This window comes from Pyxicephalus adspersus, chromosome 2 (genome assembly GCF_032062135.1).
Source record: "Pyxicephalus adspersus chromosome 2, UCB_Pads_2.0, whole genome shotgun sequence".
Classification (NCBI taxonomy): domain Eukaryota; kingdom Metazoa; phylum Chordata; class Amphibia; order Anura; family Pyxicephalidae; genus Pyxicephalus; species Pyxicephalus adspersus.
Genome location: NC_092859.1, coordinates 44,165,922 through 44,185,599, shown reverse-complemented (window position 1 = coordinate 44,185,599; position 19,678 = coordinate 44,165,922). Strand labels below are relative to the sequence as shown.

General features: G+C 35.3%; 1 protein-coding gene across 1 annotated transcript in view; it reads right to left on the bottom strand.

The window, feature by feature from the left end:
- Positions 1–17,938: 17,938 nt before the first annotated feature.
- Positions 17,939–19,678, bottom strand: part of LOC140325032 (uncharacterized) — a 5,916-nt gene continuing 4,176 nt past the window's right edge. Inside the window, exons 4-5 of the mRNA XM_072403124.1 lie at positions 18,860–19,094; positions 17,939–18,160 (exon numbers count right to left, since the gene is read on the bottom strand). Of these exons, the coding sequence (XP_072259225.1) occupies positions 18,064–18,160; positions 18,860–19,094 (332 nt within the window). The 3' untranslated portion in view covers positions 17,939–18,063. The remainder of the gene's footprint in view (positions 18,161–18,859; positions 19,095–19,678) is intronic.

Sequence of the window (19,678 nt, the reverse complement as noted above, 5' to 3'; positions counted from 1 at the left end):
AATAAGAAAACAATTTGTAAACAGTTTTTTGTTATTTGTTGATGTTATTTCATTTTTATTATTTATACAAGATCTTTGTTTTAACTATAAACTTTTAATACATTTTATTCCATTTTATATCCAGTCCAGCACTGATTCACCAATTGCTGCTGATAGATACAGAAGGACACTATCTTTACATTAAGCTTCATATATGTATTTCGAAATCTTGTCATCTGGTCCAAAAACACTGGCTAAATATAGCAAAAAGTTAAAAACAAACCTTTTTGCAAGAGAGAAAATATTGACCCTATATATTTAATTAATTCATAGTTATTTGACTAAAGGATAAATTAAATACCTTTTGTACAGATCGCAGAAAAGTATATACTGTATGCAAAAGCATACACACTTTTTTTTAAAATAAGGTTGATCAGAGGGTTTTAACTATAATCAGTCAACCTGTAAAAAATGGTAATACATTCCCCTATTTTTTGTAGCCTAATCAGTATCTAGTCCATTGTCTTTGACCTTCCCTGTCATGTCATGAAAAACATTGAGCAACTTACCTAACATCCCAGATAATAATAAAAAAAAACATCTGTTTATACTAGTTTTTTTTTGGCCTTGGCACAAAAATGAAGAAACAGCATTTGCATTTTCTGAAATAGTGAAAATACTCAAATATCATTCTTCCATTAACTCATTCACAGCTGCATAGGTCACCCTTAGGTTCAAATAAATGTGATACTTGAAAACACAGGAAAACATTCAGGAAATGTTCAAACGCATTAATGAAGCAGCTGAGGAGCAGAATGATAAGCAGTTTGGAGAGCACTTTTGCCAGACTGTAGATCAACTTTGCATGTTATGCTGCCTGAAATCTCATCATAAGTGATTTTCTTCAACATCCTATTAAAATGTCCTTTGTTGACCTTGGTATTAATAGAGTCTAAGACACAGAATACTGGGAAATTCAGTCATCAGTGCTTTGAATAAGTTGAATTGAAGGTCTATGTTTACTTTAGCCATGTAAAAATAATATATATCCAAAAGTGCAGGGTGTGATAAACATAGAAATAATGGTATAGCAAAGCAAAACTAAACTTTTAAAACAATTTTTTTCTAAATTAGATAAATGATGTTAACCCCAACTATCTAATGTTAGTACCGCAATCCCATAGTTCAGTTCCTATCATAAACCAGTGGGCAGATGAAAAAGGTTTCCCTTATTCACTAGTCCTAGGTAACCTCCCCACAAAAACAGAAAAAAGGTATAAAGATCAGACAGGCCATTTTGGCACATGGTTTTATGGGTTATTCTAGTAGCCACATTATTAGTGGTTTTGATAGGATTATAACAATTACAAATGAAGTACATTGTCCTAGAGTTTGGGATTTTCAGTTTTGATCTATATTTAGATTTTTTTAATATAGCATTTTAGGTCATGTAGGGAATTTACAATACTTCCTGCCCTGCCTTAGTGATACATCTCCCCCGCACACACCTTTTATAGGTCCAGGACAAGAAATTTAGGGTGCATACATGCCTGCAATTTTCATAGCTGGAAATTATTTTTCATGATCGTTTCCTGTGACAAAGAGTGACAGATTAACAAACTAGAGATGTACACTCACACAGGGGAAGACTAAGTTAGTGGCACCCTGCTGAGCTTTTTTCTCTTGACTTGTATAGTGGTTGTTCCCCATCAGTCATTCATGGATCAGTCCTGATGGATCAAGGAACTACATCAGTTAACCTTTGGGTAGCACAGTGGTTCAGAAGTTAGCACTCTGGCCTTTCCAGCAGTACGTCCCAAGTTTGAACCTTGGCTAGGACACCATCTGCATGGAGTTTGCAGGACCTCCACGTGTTTTCCTGGGTTTCTTCTGGGTACACCGGTTTCCTCCCCAAAAAACATGCAGTTTATTTTATTGGCTTCCCCCTAAAATTGACCTTAGTCTGTGTTAATGACATATGGCTATGGTAGGGATTGTGAGCCCCATTGAGGGACAGCTAGTGACATGACTATGGACTGTAAAGCGCTGCGTAATATGTCAGTGTTATAATTCTGGATAATATTAAGAAATAATACCATGTCAGACTCTAGCTCAAAATGAGCACGGCCATGAGTATCGGGAGATGTTCATCGGACCTGTGTACATATTCTTAGTGGGCAGCAGAGATAGCTTTATTGTGGTCTATTGAAAAAGTAGAACCCAGTTTCAAGGTCGGTGTCAGGACAGAAGACAGGATAGAAAAATGTGGACAATGTGGCAATCATATAATATCAGAGGTATAATTAGATTATTTTTGCAGATTTTTAAAAAAATAGTTTTGTCTGTTGCTCATTTGCTGAGTTAATTGAAGATGAGTGAAATTGGCCTTTCATTTCAAAATCTCCTTTCATTTGGAATTCAAGTAGAACCAGGTAAAAATTTTGCCCAGTAGATAACTAGTACTTAATTTTACATTATACTTACGGATTAAAATCATTGTATGTAGCTGTAGGTTACTTTAGTTTGAGTCCCTGTTGTTGCAAGTCCTAATTTTATCATAAGTCTGCTTACAAAATGGCCAAATTTACCTTATGTGTCTTTGGTGGGGTCTGTATCGCTCCAAACTCACTACAAACACTTGATTTGACCTAAAAGGGGTAAATAAACCTTTTGATTAACCTTTTTAATACAATCAGCTCACAAATTAACTGAAATTTGGTCGAATCACATTAAAACAAACAATTTGTTTTTTCTAGAAATTCACCTATGCCATATCAGGGATAATAGGGCTGGTAAGAAACGGACTAGATGAGGTTTGATGTCCTCCAGCCTAACAATGGGAAGTGTTCTATCTAACTTTCTAAAGCTTCAAATGTACACTTTGAGAAGTTCATTGTGTGCAGTTAAATCATAGTATGAAACTTTAGTAAAGAAGAACAACCTGTACATGTCCATAGACCCAAAGTAAGGCTGGAATTCAGCTTTCATAAAGCAGACCTTAAGTGGCCTAAAGAGGAAATACTTTCAATCCTATGACACCTTCACCCAAATTATTTTACATGTTTTGTTGTTTTGTTTATTGTTCATTGTTGTTATTTTTAAGTAACAAAGCTTCAACTTTTGTTTTATTATTATCAATCCTTTTCAGATTATGGATATTCCCCTATTCCCTATAGCTCATGTATTCCTTTATAGTTATTTTACAGAATGAGTATCGGCCAGTAAAGCTTAATATTCATTTTTAGGCTAATGATTGACCCGTGTATGCAGTTACATGAATATACTGTATAAAAAATGTTTAAAAAAATGTAATCAAAAACTGTCTACTACGTATTAGCTTTTATGTTTTTTTTTTTGCATGTTTCTACCTTTTTATTTAATGCATCCTAATGACAGCATGGTGACAACAGTGTATCATGCTTGCATAATGTGTGCTAAGTTGGGCACTTTTAGTTGCCATTAGATGCCACCGTGACAGCACAGAAGCTGTCATTCCGAAAAATGACCTTGACAGAAGGATAACTATGTGTTATTTTAATGAAAGATAATGAAAATAATATGAATAAATAGATAATGAAATAACTCTAACATTAACATAGTAAACCTTTTATGACATTTTAGTGATTGGGTTAACATATAGTTAGGCACATGGGAGAAAAATATATTCTAATGAAGAAATCGTACCATCTCCAGCAATTCATCTTGCCTTACCTACTTGTAAACCCAACCAAGGATGTCTTACTTCCCATGCCATCTTTATTTTAGCCATTTAAGGAATAAGTGGTGAAAATTAAACTCTCCGATGGTGGATACTATTAACCAAGACATATTACAAGCTAGAGAGTATCTCAGCCTGCTAATGTCCTCCCAAAGCTGGGTTGGACTTATTATATAAGGAATAAATTAACAGAGTACATGACAATGCAATGATATACTTTGATTAAATATAAATTAGCCCTGGGCAGTCACACATTAAAATTTATTAGAAAAAGCAAAATACAGAACAAATCTGTAGGTTGAGGGTACAGAAAGTGTCAATCAGGTCTGCAATATATGGAAAACTATAGAAACACACTTCCATATATAAATCTTCCAGCAGTAGTGCAAAGATCTTTATACCAGAGTTGCATTTTAAATCTGCTCTTCGCCTAAGCAGAATACATTTAGGTGTTTTTGAGAACAGCTTGCTAAGTCCAGTGATTAACCTTTTTCTGTTATTTAACTGCTCATTTCTCATGTCTAGCAGAAAGTTAGCGTTTGTTGACCTTGGTGTATTGGAAAGGACAGAAACATTTCATACTTTCCAGCCTGTCCGCATTTTGTGCTGAATGCAGTTAATATATGTATGTACTGAAAGACATGCTGTCAGTATAAAGGCAAGCAATGCACAATGACTGCTGTATGCAAAGAGGACACGTTCTCAGTGACTATAGATGGCTGTCCTACTTTCAACTGCTTATATTTTCTGCTTATTTGCCTTTGTAAGTAATTCACCACTTTCTTCTAGGATGCATGCCCTGAAATAGAACTTGGACATTTTAGTTTGGCTACTTTTAATTTTAAGAACTACAGATTTTCCTGGCTGTTTGAGGAATAGTGAGTCTGGGTGTATTATTTAGAATATTGGTCCAAATATTAAAGTACATATACAATAATATCACCAATGTTTTAACGTGCTAAAACCCAATTTAAACTTTGTAATTATACTTATAATGCATTCCGGCTTATAAATAATGTTATAGTGAGGCAGCAAGGGTTAAAATACCTCTTGCACACTGTTCTAATTAACGGCACTGCTCATAGAAGCTAAATGCTGTAGATTAGAGCAGCATGCAGTGAGGACATATAAGATTGCCAAAAACCTGCACTTAGGATTTTAAAACAATAAAAGTTGAAGTTTATTTATTACTATATATGCAGCATGACTCCATTACAATAATAAATAAACATAGTTCAAGTAAACTTTATTGTACTTTCATACATAATGAGTCTGATTTATGAAAGCTCTCCAAGGCTGGAGAGGATAAACTTTCATCAATGAAGCTAGGTGATCCAGCAAACCTGGAATGGATTTATTCAAAGTCTCTTGCTATATGCTAGCAAATGTTTTCAATCCTGAACCAGATCCATTCCAGGTTTGCTGGATCATCCAGCCTCACTGATGCAAGTGTATTCTCTCCAGTCTTGGAGAGCTTTCATAAATCAGGCCCAATGTGTAAGACCCTGGTCCAGCATCAGTGCTCACCAGTCTAGTCTCCCCCAATCTAGCTCTGCACTCTTCTTCTATAGTAAACCCCGGGTCAGCCTCAGTAGACTAGTTGCACCATCCCACCACACAGTTGCCCCCAGGACTTCTGTGCACAAGGGATGGCTTCTGGGGAAGGACTGACAAAGAACCATGAAACCACACACAACACTGAACAGGTCCAGCAGATGTAAGAGTCAGAGGTCATACACAGACGTTCTGTCCACCAAACATGGTATCTAAAAATAAAGACAAAACAGGCAAACCTTTGTCCAGGTAGCATACAATCACAGGGTCACAAAACAGACAGCAACAGTAAATCTAACCGATTAACACACCAGCAGCAAGTCAACCCAATGGTACAACAAGTACCTGGTGACAGTGAGCAGAAAGGCTATAAAGTCCAATCAGCCAATGGTAGGGCAGAATAAAGTTAAAGTTGGTCCTGATTTATTAAAGCTCTCCAAGGCTGGAGAGGATACACTTTTATCAGTGAACCTGGGTGATGCATCAAACCTGGAATGGATTGCTTAAAGTCATTTGCTATTTGTTAGCAAATGTTTTCAATCCTGGTCTTTATCCATTCCAGATTTTTTTGATCACCCAGGTTCACTGATAAAGGTGTATTCTTTCAAGTCTTAGAGGGCTTTAATAAATCAGGCCCATTCCACCAATCTCATAGCCCCCATACCTCCTAAAATGGAATTTTTGAATTTTACTGGGTACACAGACTCCTCCAAAATCAAGAAGCACATCCTAAGCTTCCTATACTGGGTGGGGGAATTTTTTCAGTTTCTTATTGAATCTATGTCATGAAGAATTACTGAAATTCTAAAGGTAAAAGGTGTCTAACGTGATACTCTTAAGAATTTAGGTGTATTTTAAAAATGAATGAAAATGACACTGACAGCGTCTCCTATACAAATTCAAAAATGTATGTAAGGATTATTACTATACAACGTCAAATATTTTCAAGGTATGAAATTTATTGGTAACATTATTGTATTTCTTTCAATATTTTTCATGTTTATTATGTTTTTTATGGTTTTATTTACAATATTTTCTATAGGAACAGTCATGTTTGAAGAACATTAATCCTTTCAAACCCTTTTTTTTCTGATCTCACCAATTTGTTTTTTTTTTTGTCCTATTGATGTCTATGTGCTTAAATCAGAAACAGCAAGTGTTCATCTGACAGTAGCTACATAGCTTTTTTATACTTTAAGAATTTAGGTAATTTTTAAGTCATATACAACTTTTTTTGGTAAAATATATTATTAGAAACACTGTTTTTAATTAAAGATACATCCCGTACATCATTATTTTATAATTATTTTTTAACTTTCTTATATTAGAAAGTTTTTAACTTTTTTTTCCTGTTTACTTCTATAACAAAGGGCTGGGATTTGACATCTCTGTTAAGCACTATTGGGTCTATTCTTAGTAGAGGTGATTACTGGACAGATGCTTCTTAATTTTCTTACTGAACCAATCACTCGCACACAGAAGACCCAGGTGAACATTGGAGAAAAGAGGGAAGGAAAAGGAGTTAGCTATTTCCACCAGCAAAATGTAGAAAGGATTAAGTGGTGTCATTTAACTGCCCATGCCACAGTAAACAGTAAGCAAACTCTTCTATGTTCATGTTGACCCAAATCTAGGACCATCCAAGCTTGCTATCAATACTCAGTAGGATTCCACTGATTGCATCAAGTGAGGATCATTTTTTTTATCTTTGTTCATATGCTTCTATGCTTTTACAATACACTATCCAAAATGTATCAAGACTAAAGCCCTCCAACTGCAATGGCTGCATTGTGTGACAGATTGATTTTCCCACAGGAGATATCACCTTATGCCCATTGAAGAATGTATACGGAGCAGTTGGAGGAAGTAGTGATTTAAAAGGAGACCCTTTAATATACAACATTTTCTTTACAGAATAACTGCATACTTTACTGAACCAATGCCACTTGGCCAACATTTTCTGTAAGGAAATCAAAAGATACCTATATAGGATTTCCTGATCAAAACTACGCATTGTACTTCTGTTCTTTGTCATAATTTTCTATTCGCTATCATGCTCCCATTGCATTCCTAGTACTGCTAACATTACATAATAGGACACAATCCATATCAAACTCATTTAGTGGTTAAGCTGTGGTCCCCCACAGATGGATACATACCAAAAGCAGAAGAACATAAGTCGAATGAGTCCTTTCATCTGCCATTTTCTTTGGGTTAGCATTGGCCGCTCGCACACTAGTAAGTCTCTCTGAACTTGAAATGCTCAATGAGAAAATCCAGAATGGTAATAAACAGGATAAGGACACATCTCTAAACACTAATTTTTTTTGGATGATGACATTTTAAGTGATTGATTATATGCTTTAATTATTATATATTTGAGTAGTCAGAAGGAATCCCAGTTGGACTGGAAAAATTACAATCCTACAAATATAAATTGCTATAAAAACAGAATGTGTTATAGCTGAGTAAATGTAGTTCGTTGACATTAATCAATTTAAACATTTGAATATATTTGAAGAATATCCATTTTACTACAGAGAATTGTGCCTGGGAGTTTTTGTTACATCAGTGTCCTGACTTGCTCCAAAGATGAAATTGTTTTATTTCTATCAGTTTATACGAGTGGAAAACTTGTTATCCTGTTTTCTTACACCTTACTAGACCTCTGAGGAACAGAGGTTAACTCAATCTAATGACTTTTTTTCTGGCACAAGAACAAAAGAAGATTCACCAGGTACTGTACAGTCATTGTGTTGTGTTCATGATATTTCACACATTCTGCAAAGGCCAATTTAACAATTGGAAAAAAATAGATTTTCCTTTAATTAGGTACACTATATGTATCCTAAAATAAACATAGAAATTTTGCCATTTTTGTTAGTGGTGTATATGTATAAATTTAAGCTCAAAGCCCAATTGGATACATAGAAAAACATATTCAGCTTGATATAAACTATAAGAGCCTAAGTTTTTTACAATCAGACAAAATTTATTTAGTAAAAATTAAGATAAAGTGTAAGGTTATCAAAGCCAGCACAAAGCACAGAAGTGTGAGGGCAGAAAGAAGAATGTTCACTGAGCCAAAGTAAATTTTAAGGCAATTCCAAACATCATTTTTTTTACAAATCATAACATACATTGGTACAGGACAGCATCAACTGGGCTTTAAGGCTGTAATTTGAGAAACCCATTCTTCATTTACATTTTAAATAATATTACTATAGGTTAAAACCAAATATCCATTGACTTGTTTATTTTTTTAATTTATATAATTTTTTAATTTTTAATTTATCAATTTCATTTTTCATTTATATATTTTAAAAACTTACTAAAAATATATATCAGTAAATGGGAAGATCTTTGCACCTCTTTTAATATGGTGTTACAGCTCAAGATGCCTATGCCAATGCTTACTCGTTGACAGCTGTTTAAGGCTAACTAGGCTCCATCTGTTCTGTATTGTGAATCATCTGAATAATTTTAGCACAGGTTTCCACTGATATATTTTGCACTGCATTTGACAAAACAACCACATGTACAATCACTCAGAGAGATATTGCCCTTAAAGTTAATGAACCTCATGGCAACAAGTAAGATAGACGAATGTGATAAATGTGGGGATAGAACTCTCAAAGTGTATGTTTACACAAAATATGCTCTGGACAGCAGAACACCTTATTTATATGGATAAGGAGAGGGGGATATGCTCTGTAGTCCACAAGGGGGAAGCAGTACTAAATTTTTTTCTTAGATTTAAAAAAAAAAAAAAGGTTATTAGCTGGTATAAATTATATGTATTTAGGTTCCTTAACATCCATATTGCAGTTTTAATTGCTTTTTACTATTTCTATTTAAACCAAACCATCTTAACAGGTAATCTCTAACATTTCTGAGTAGTATCACTCCCTCCCATATTTGTATTAGCTTAAGCCTAGCCAGAAAAAGTTAGGACAGTTTCTGCATAAAATTATTATATATACTGTTTAGGTTTTTTCTTTTTTACAGGAAATCAAAGGAAAAGCAAATGGATAATTCCCCTTTTTGAACAAGACATATATCACAAATTATAGCATTACCATGCTTGTTATATATCATTTGGTTTGTAAATATATATTTGAACCACCAAATGAAAATACAAAAGCCTAAGTGATGCCTACAGGCACCTACAGACTGTTAAGCTACAATTTGTAAAATGTTTTCTTTTTGGATTTAGATACTTGGAAATATATTTATATATATATATATATATATATATATATATATATATATATATATAAATATATATATATTGATATATATATATATCAATATATAAATATATTATAATAAAAGGTATCCAAACCCAAAAGCAAACACAGTTTCAAAGGGATTAAGGCATATCATGTTTTACATTCTCCTAATTTTCTTACAAACATTTACACAAATAAAGTCATTGGCTGCAAGCTGTGTATATTTTGTAAGTAGCAGAAGTAGAAGAAGCTTCTTTATTCATGGTAACCTCTGCCAAATGCTTTCTGTAATCTTTGATCGGGTTCACACAGCAGCTTGGAGGTATTTTGAAACATTCCTGTACACAATACATTTTCAGTTTATTAGTGGAAAACCTGTTATTCAGTTATTCTCACACCTCACTAAACTTCTGAGGAACAGAGGTTAACACACTCTAATGACTTGGTTTTCTGGCAAAGAAGAAAGGAAGATTCACTAAAGATTGTGAAGCCTTTGTTATAGGACTTGCACATTGTTATATTCTTGCAATGTACAAAACACAATTTAATGCCTAATGGTAGCCTGAGCTTATAAAGTTTGGCAAAGTCATGAGATTGTATGCTTTTAATTGTCTCACTTTTAGGTTTTTTTCTGTAATAATGCTTCCTTTCCCTGGTAGCCCTCTAAATACCATGGTACTGTGTGTGAGGGCAGCCTGCTGTCTCCAGTGTTCCAACACAACCCAGCATAGCCACAAATTCTATGCTACAATCATTAACTATAACTGCAATCATTCATAAATATTATATTTCTATACAATTTTTTGTTCTCTTTTTGCCTCTGTTTTTGGATTGGTCTCCCTTTTGGTTTCTGATGTATTTGTGTATTGTAGTACAATATATTTGGAGAAAACTATGAACTGAACACCAGGTCAAAAACCCAAATTAAATAAAAAAACAAATATAAAATGTGTTGTAATAAAATATAAAGTATATTGTGGTAAAGCTTAACTTTATTCAGGTAATATTAGATTTACCTTTTATTAAAACCAGATCTGGTAAACATGCACCAAATTTTAACCCCTTAAAACCATAGTAGTTAATAAGACTCAAGCATATTTCATATGCAACCAACATAATTAAAGAATACCCAAATACTACCCACCCACAAGTGGGTGGCATTACCCCACAAGGATAACCACAATAAAACAAGGGGGAGGGAGAGAAAAACCTGAAGCAGATTACCTTGATGAGATGTCCTGTGAGTGGCTTTCCAATAGATAGCTGTTTTTCCGTCAAAAAAATGACTGCCAATCAAGCTTGGCCATTGTTGTCTTCTGTGACATTCACAGTTAATTACCTGAAAGAACTAGAAAACAGGCCGAGGAAAAAAACCCTGCACCTCATTGAAACAGTTACTGGTGAGGCATATTAATATATATATATATATTATTGCCACCTTAATAAAGACAAAAAAAAAGGGAGTAAGGGGTGGAGTGCCAGGGGTTTCAATCTCGTGGGGTAACTCCATTATTAGTCATGACCCTGATATTATATTTGGAGAAAATCACACACCATACACTAGGCCAAAAACTTATCGTAGTGCAGTAAAAGGAAAATAATATTGTGAGGATCATTTTCTGCCCTGGAGCCTCTACAGTGTGTAATTTACACTGAAATACAGGCTGGTCCAATAACATGAACTATCTGTGATCTAAAACTCATAAAAACTCAACTGAAAAAATAAAAAAAAAGCAAAAGCAGAAAACAAATACAGCATTGCAGAACAGAACAAAATGTATATATTTTAGAACAGCCAAGTCCTGACTTCCAAGTAAAATTCTACAGTGTAATCTAAAGCAAACTTCTCAAGCAAGACAGCAAAAAATATGCATGGACTTGGATTGGATTTGTATTTAGGAACGAGACCAAATATTTTGCAGGTTATTTATTTTGATGGTTAAAGCCAAAAGCTTATACATGCTGGGCAAAGTCAGAGAGGTTAAATAGTTACAATAATGATTTAATAGTTTTGCTTTTATTTTTTGCATTCAAAGCCCACTATAAGCCATTTTCCTTATTTTTTCCACAGGCTTAAATATATATATATTGGGTTTATTTGGTCTGAAAGAACTCTCTTTGGTCTGAAACATACAAATCTTATGGAAGACTTACAACTAGTGTTGGTCGAATAGCTCACTATTCGATTCGACAGCTATTCGGCCGAATATAGCACAAAAATTCGGGTGGTCGAACATCGAATTCGAATGGTATACCCGAATTCGAACAGCCATATTCGGGTCGAATATAGGGACAACCCGAATTCGAACATCAACACTACTTACAACACATCTGCTTTTTGGTTCATTATCAGCACGCCAGTCAAATATTAATAACTTTGTATTTATTTATTTTACAATTCAGTAGAGTGGGAAATGGTTACCTCCTCTACTAGGCTTTTATTGATTTATAAACCTATTTTAAATTTTAAAATCTTCATGTGTGGTCTACAGGACAAGAAGTTAGTGAAATTGTCAGTAATCTCACAAACAACATAAAAGCATTAGGTTTGAACTCTATCCAAATTGGGAAAAATAATTTAAATAATTTATTATATCAATAAATATATATATATAAATATATATATATATATTTTCAGAAACCTACACTCACAATTTATTCAGGGATTCAGAGGAAGGCACAAATCTTATCACAAATCTAAATATAAAACTGAATACCTAAAGGTATCATAGGTATCATACCTTCTATAAGCAACTGTTCATATATGAGATATAGGAAAATCTTCAGCACATTGACAATACAGATTTACACATTGGAGAATCAAACTTACATTCATTTATTAAAAATAAAATAGGAGTAGTAAGTGGGACCAGCAGAGAGGCAATGCATTGGAACCCCAAATGACACTTTATAATTAGCTTGCCATCCTGCGTTCAATTGCATTGATTCTCTTTTGCTCTTTTGGGAAGGAACTAGACACCACTAAAAACACAAATCTCTATTGTATATAAAGTGGTTAAGTGCAGATGTGTTATCATTTTAGGGATTTAGAAGGTTTCTAAAAACCTGTACAAACCTGAGAAAATGCTGGTAAGAGTAATACAAAAATCAAGAATTTTAAAACAATGGTAAACTCAGCATTAAAATGTTTTCATACATGGAAGTATATATATTGAATAGTGTTTGTTGATAGCTGTCAGGTCATTTAAATTAATCATCTTTCTGTTTATTAGCTTCCTTTTCACTTGCACACTGTGTGCTGAATTCTTGTCATCTGAGCAGTGCTAAAACTCTTCAGAGCACCTTGGCAGAGATCATGTTCTTGCTGTGCATTTACTGCCATTTCCCTAGGTGGGTGACATCCATGCCAGCACAATGTGCCATTGAACTTGATAATGAATTTGACTCATCCAGGAGGAGCCAAATATCTAACACAGCCCTTGCCTCATTACATGTTATTCGTTAATCATGTCTGTGCTTCCTTCTTTACTTTACTAAGTTGGTAGAAGAGTGAAACACTTTAGAGAATCTTGTACCAAAGATATTTTAACAAGTAAATTTGTGAAAGCTGGACTTTGTGGAACAAAAACTGGTGCACCAAGGCCGTGATTGGCTGTTATCTTTCTTAGACTGGCCTCCTTCCCTGCTACAAAAGATAGTCAACCATCACGTCCTTGAGAAACAATCACTCCCTTTGGAAAAACAGTCTAATATCCCTGGTGGTCTTAATATATCAGTAAATTTGCAGACCGGTCATTACCCCAGCGAACCGCCCCCGCATGCTCACATGTCCCATTGATGGTGTCAGAGACGTGAGGCCAGGGGACAGAGATTGCAGGCAGACATTGCCATAGGATGCCGTGGGCTTGTCGGGACCAGGTATGTCCTTTACAATGCCACCCCGAGTACGCTTTTGGTACTGAAAAAAAACCCAAAGCCACACTTGGGAATACCGCCAGGAAGGTTAAGAACTGTCCATATTGCACTAACATTGACTCGCTATACTAAAGGGGTGCTACACTTATTCAACCTGGAATTGGGGCAGCCAGCAGCAGATAAGCCCAATTTAGGGAGTGCTGATAAAGACTGGTTATTTTCTGCTTTCATTTGTGGCGAGTTTCAGGAAAAATAGGATACATGTACAAATGGTAGAAAGTGTTCAGCTAGCATGTTCTGCAAACTTGAAACATACAAAAAAAATGTCCTGGTAACACAAAATAAAATATACACACCCAAACAAAAGTGGTATGAATGCAAAAATACTAATTCCCACCAATTGTTTATTTTAAGATGTTTTACATTTTAGAATAATGGAGGGGAGAGAGAGGGGTATCAAAGTAGGTTAGATGAACTTGAACTTTATTCCTAATAAATGGCACTGGTTGCTATACAACCGTAATGTCTGAGTTGTTCATGCACAAGTTCACATTTACTGCAAAAAAATACATTAAAAAAAAAAAACAATTATTACTCCCACTGCACAGTATTACAGACCGGTGATACAGACAGCTATGAAAAGAAGGTTAATACAGCAAGCATCTAGAGATGCCTCTAGCATTCTCGCAAAAGTTTCCTCGAACTTCCGATGGGACCGCGAAATTTCGGTGAACCGATTTCGCTAACCCATCGGAAGTTCCAGAAAATCATTACAGGAGGATTCAGAAAGGATGAATGAATACAGCCCTCCTGTGTGTGATCCCTGGGTACTACAGGTTAATTTACACCTGCCAATCTCGCTCGCTCATCCCTATTAGTAAGCCCTAGTGAAGAGATGGTTCTTGAAGGTTATCTGAAATTTGTTAATTGAATGGTAAAGAGGCACAAGATAGAAGCAATGGCAAGCCACAGAACACATTGCCTGAAGTGTGGCCATAGAGCACCCCAAATCAAACTGCTGAGCTGCTATAGAGAGAGTATCCTGTATAACAACTTTTCTCAACCTTTTTACATATAATGAAGCCTAGCACATATGTTCAGATCTTGGGGAACCAATTTATTAGTAGTGAAAAAATGTTAATGTTACTTTAGAAGAGGTTTTTTCTGGTCTTCATTGTTTAATAGGAATAATTCCACTCTTCCCCACAAAAGCCTGTAGACCCTTTTGGACATCTACTGAGATGATTAATGCCCAATAAAATACATTTTAAACTTTAAAACTCCCTTATATACCAAGGTTTCTCAAGTACATTACAGGGATAAATAGGAATATTGCATTATGTACTGCAAATAATAAATATATTTTATGGTGAAAAATGAACTGGATAACAAAAGGTACTGGTGCAACTTCTCATGCCACAGCATGTCTATTAAAGCAATCAAAAAATGTTATGTCTCTAAAAGGTTTCTATGGTTTTAAACATTAAGAGAATTTTGTTTTACATTTTTATTGTGCATTGCTGTTGGCACATAATGAGTATATTATGAGTGTACTGAACATCAGGGCTACAAAGAGAGATGAACCAAAAAAACAATCAAGCAAACAAACAAAAAAAAGCAAATGAAAACACACAGAGACATGATATGCTTGATTCTTTCTGAATATAAATAATTACATTGTAGAGTAGTGATGAATAATATCAAGATGCATTCATCTTGTTAAATAGAAGGGAGCTGCTGTGTGTTTATGTGAAACATTATTTGGTAGAGATTGAAACAATTCTTTTTTTTCTGTATAAAAAATGTGATTTACATTTAAGAGGACTTCATCAATTTATAAACTTGATAATTTAAGTTAGTGCAGTGGTAATACTACAGTAAAACATATGACCCCTGTTGTGATACGTAATGGGCCCTATCAAAGAGGTTTCAATCAATGAAATTCAAGATCTGCCCTCAGACTAAAGGTGCGTACACACTTCCAATTTTTATCGTTCCAATCGAACGACGAACGATCGATTGGGCAAAAAATCGTTGGTAAAAAAGTAACCAACGACGCCGACGAACGAGGAAAGTCGCTGGAAACGAACGACCGGACTGACGGATCGGATTGGACGACGATCGTTGAACATCGTTCGTGTGTACGGTCGTTCGTTGATCGTCCATGTTCAGAGCATGCGTGATGAACGAACGTCCGTTCACTTTCCTGTCGTGCACATAGTTCCTCTATCGCTCAAACGATCGTATCTATTGTGTGTACAATATCTATGAACGATCGTGTCGTTAACTCTATGTGCAGGATCGGTGCTATACGATCGTTCATATATATCGTGCATGAACGTTCGTCGTTCGTTTTCCAACGATAATAATTGGAAGTGTGTATGTAGCTTAATCCCACAAGTTTGGCATACTTTAAGGAAAGCTGATAGAGCCTCAGGATTAGTTTGTGTCATAGGCAAAGCCTGACTCACATGCAAAACTAGCCTTTTTAATGGAAGAATTTCTGGTTCTCAAGTCCGTCACAAAGAAAACTCTTTTCCCAGAAACATTTGCTATGTAAAGGAATCATTTTACATTTTATACACACTTCTTTAATCCAAAAGAATGTTTGAAAGGATCTCACTAAATATAAATATCCTCCAGCAAGGAATGATTTTAATTTGATTTTAAGCTCTATTCTCACTTTCTAGAAATATTTTGAGCCAATCACATCTGTAGCAAAACATATTTCTGGGTGCAAGTTGTAAGAAAATATGTAGAGACACCACATAGTTGTATGAAGCACTGGTTCAGCAAGCTAAAATTCCTGAATGTCCCAGTATTGCCTCTTTTACGTGTATTTCAAGTTAGGTCCTTGGTATGCTGTGTGGGAAATTAAGTTGGGTACCAGTTTATTTAGTCTTGCACCATTTAGTGAATGGGTATGGGAAGAGAGTGCAGGATACCTAGAAAAAAAGAAATCACCAATAGAAATTTGGCATCTTGGTCTTGATCATAGTTGAGGCCTTATGTAAACAATGACTGTAAGGATCTGTGACCCTTTTTGGGAGATCACAGTTCATTTGAGATCGAGACTGGCCACGGATAGTAGGGAGGGGAGGGAAACAGAAAGGTTATACTCAGTACTAGGCCTCCAATGACTAGGGAAAAGGGAATGGTCACCCCTTGCAGACACCCCAACCTAGCCCTAACTCCTAACAGTATGAGTATCCCCTGATGGTGGGAATACTCATACACAGGAACCCAGGCCCTACTAGACCTGTATAGCCCTAGGAGTAGTTACTGGCTTGAGACCCTTATGAAAGAGCCAGTGTCTCCCTGAGGCCTAGTAAACAACAAAACACCAAAACACCAAAAGTAATTCAACTTATCCTAATAGCAGATATATAAGCAGGAACTCTGGATAGGTAAACACACCAGCTCTTCACATCCCATCAGTGAATATCAACCGCATAGCATGAAGTGTGAGGCCAGACTAAATGGAGGAGCAGTAATGACCACCAGCTGCAGCTGATACAAGAGGTGTGGTCATTACAAACAACAACACAGAAATAAGTAAAAACAAAGAGACTGTCAGATAACCTCACATGCAGCTTGTCTCACAGATCTTCTAACCTCAATCACGGAAGGGACCGTGACACATAGCATGTCACAAAAGCTACCTCTAAAACCTCACTAGCCACTCTTCAGCAGTAGACTCTAGCAGAAGCCTGGTGATTCTCCCCAATACTCCGAGTCTGGTGTCCTTGCAATGTCACATCACTTACCTTTCAGCTCTCACCAGACACTTTTCAGCAAAACATCCAACCGTGCTTTTCAGTAGCGTTTACCTTCTTTTAAGGATATTTCTCAGACAAGAAGAGAATTTTGTAGATTATCTTACACCTGCCGTATCCTGGGGCAGAGAAGTGCAAACAAGCACTGGCTAAAATAAAGTCTTGCAAAGTCTTGCTATTGCAACTGATTCTTGTAGAGGTTTGTTCCCAATATGTATACTTCTTCCTTAGCTATGAGTGCTGAACAAAATAAATCAGCTGATCCCAATCCACCTTTTACCTATGAGCTATGGCTGCCATTAGCAACCCTTCCAGGACCTCCAGGAGTTATCAAGCAACCTCGGTTTTCAGTGTATCTCTGTGAAGAACAACACTTCACAATGTGAGTGCCACCAACGTATGCACAACTGAAGACAGCGTCCTGCTTGTGCTCATCCCATGAGAAAAAGTATATTCTGATCATATAGTAGATACTCGGAATCAATAGTGGTAGGCATGCTTTTTCTGCAAGCTAAAATTGTACTTTCATGTGCAACCAGCTCCATTTACCCAGTTGTATCCTGACTGTGGGAATTCTAAAATCCAATGATAGCTCAGCATATAAGGCATGCACCTCCAAAGTTGAACAATATAGTGTTAGTTTTATGAAAATATACATAATTGATTACAATAACATTATGGCCTGGATAAAAAAAAAACTATTACTTAATAAAAAATACTCTGGAAACTATTCCTCTCAAGAATAATTGCACTGTAATATAATTAAAAAACATTTTAACAATTATAACAAATTAATATACGTAACATATTAATGGCCTTTAATAAAAATAATAGGAAAGTATTATTCCTGTATAATTTCAGAAAAGTAATTCATTCTTTTTCATTGCAGTCAAAGATTCTGTCAGGAAGATGACTTTATGATCACAGACTATTTCTGCACGCGTTTAATCTCTATTACTGGCTTTGTTTCCAAGACTGCCAAAGGTGCACTGTAGGTGTTATATCCTGATGAGGGATTGGAGCAGCTATATAAAAAAGAAAAAATACATGTCAATAAATTTGCAAACATTTGATGCCAAATTCACTTTTTAGTATTAGATCAACACAGTCAAGTTATAAGGTAAACTAGCAACTTGTAACTGCCAATAACAAAAAACACTTAATAATTGTATTCACCATTATGAATATAGATGAATAAAAAAAATATTATATATAATAACACATATTTTAGGAGCAGTAGGTTTGTAAACATTCAAATAGCAGATGAACTGAAGTGTAGGCCTAAACAGCAGGGAGATTAGTTTGTACAGACTGCAGGGTGACTTGGAAATTAGTTACCATACACTTTCCTTATATAGAAAAGATAGTACTTCCTGTTTTGTTAGTTATACATTAGGCTTCCAACAGGAATACAGGCAGTGACTGCCCAGCGTGGCTGCAAACTAAGATTCATTGATGCAATTTATAGTAAATGTAGCAAATATAGCATATAATATGGAGGAAAGCATTGCAATGTATCTGTAATCCAAGGACACCTAATTTATAATTTCAAAGGTGGCATATATAGTTAGAAGTAAGGAAGGGATCACTTGTTTTGCATACTTTATGAAGTGTAGAGAAACTATCACTTGATATGATTGTTATGGGTTGTTACTCATTGTTTGTGGATGGACATTTTAATTTAGAATGTAATTACTATAGTTTATCAGAACATTTCTACTTACCCAGATACAAGGTAATATTGAATGTATGAGGGTAGTCTGAAGGTGGAAGATGAACCGGGCAGCACTGTAGGTGAGCTCAGTATCACAGGATGTGAAATGGTTTGGCCATTGAAATATAGTGGTGATGAAGCCACAGAAGATGCTTGTGCCCGTGATTCAGTACTCAGGACATTGCTCTGCTCTTTGATAAAGTAGTATGGGTCCCTTGTTGGAGGTATCGCTACCAGCTTGCAGACTATTAGCAAAAAAAAAAAAAGAGTTAAGTAATAAATAATGAAATGACAAAATGAAATTACAATACAATACCACTACTTTATAATTTATTGTATATTTAATTTATAAGGGCAACGTTTCTTGACCTTTATATCATGAGGGAACCCTTGAATAAGCTTTCAGGTCTTCAGGGAACCTTAGTTAAAGTTAAAGTTAGGAAAAGGTAATGGTAGCTTGTTCCTCACTTGCTATATTTATAATTTTCATATGGAAAATAGAAGGGGTGGGAAGTGCAGGTGTCACTAGGACAGGATTACAAAACCTGCAATCCCTCTAACTTTACTAAAAACATGACAGAATCTTAGCCCCATTGGAGTAGTTTACAATCATTTCCCTATAGTCAGCAATACAAACCTGGATTCTAACTCTACCCAGCCACAAATGTGACAAACAGATAGATAGACTGGATAGATAGATAGATAGATAGATAGATAGATAGATAGATAGATAGATAGATAGATAGATAGATAGATAGATAGATGTGTAGTGTGATAGATAGATAGATAGATAGATAGATAGATAGATAGATAGAGATAGATAGATAGA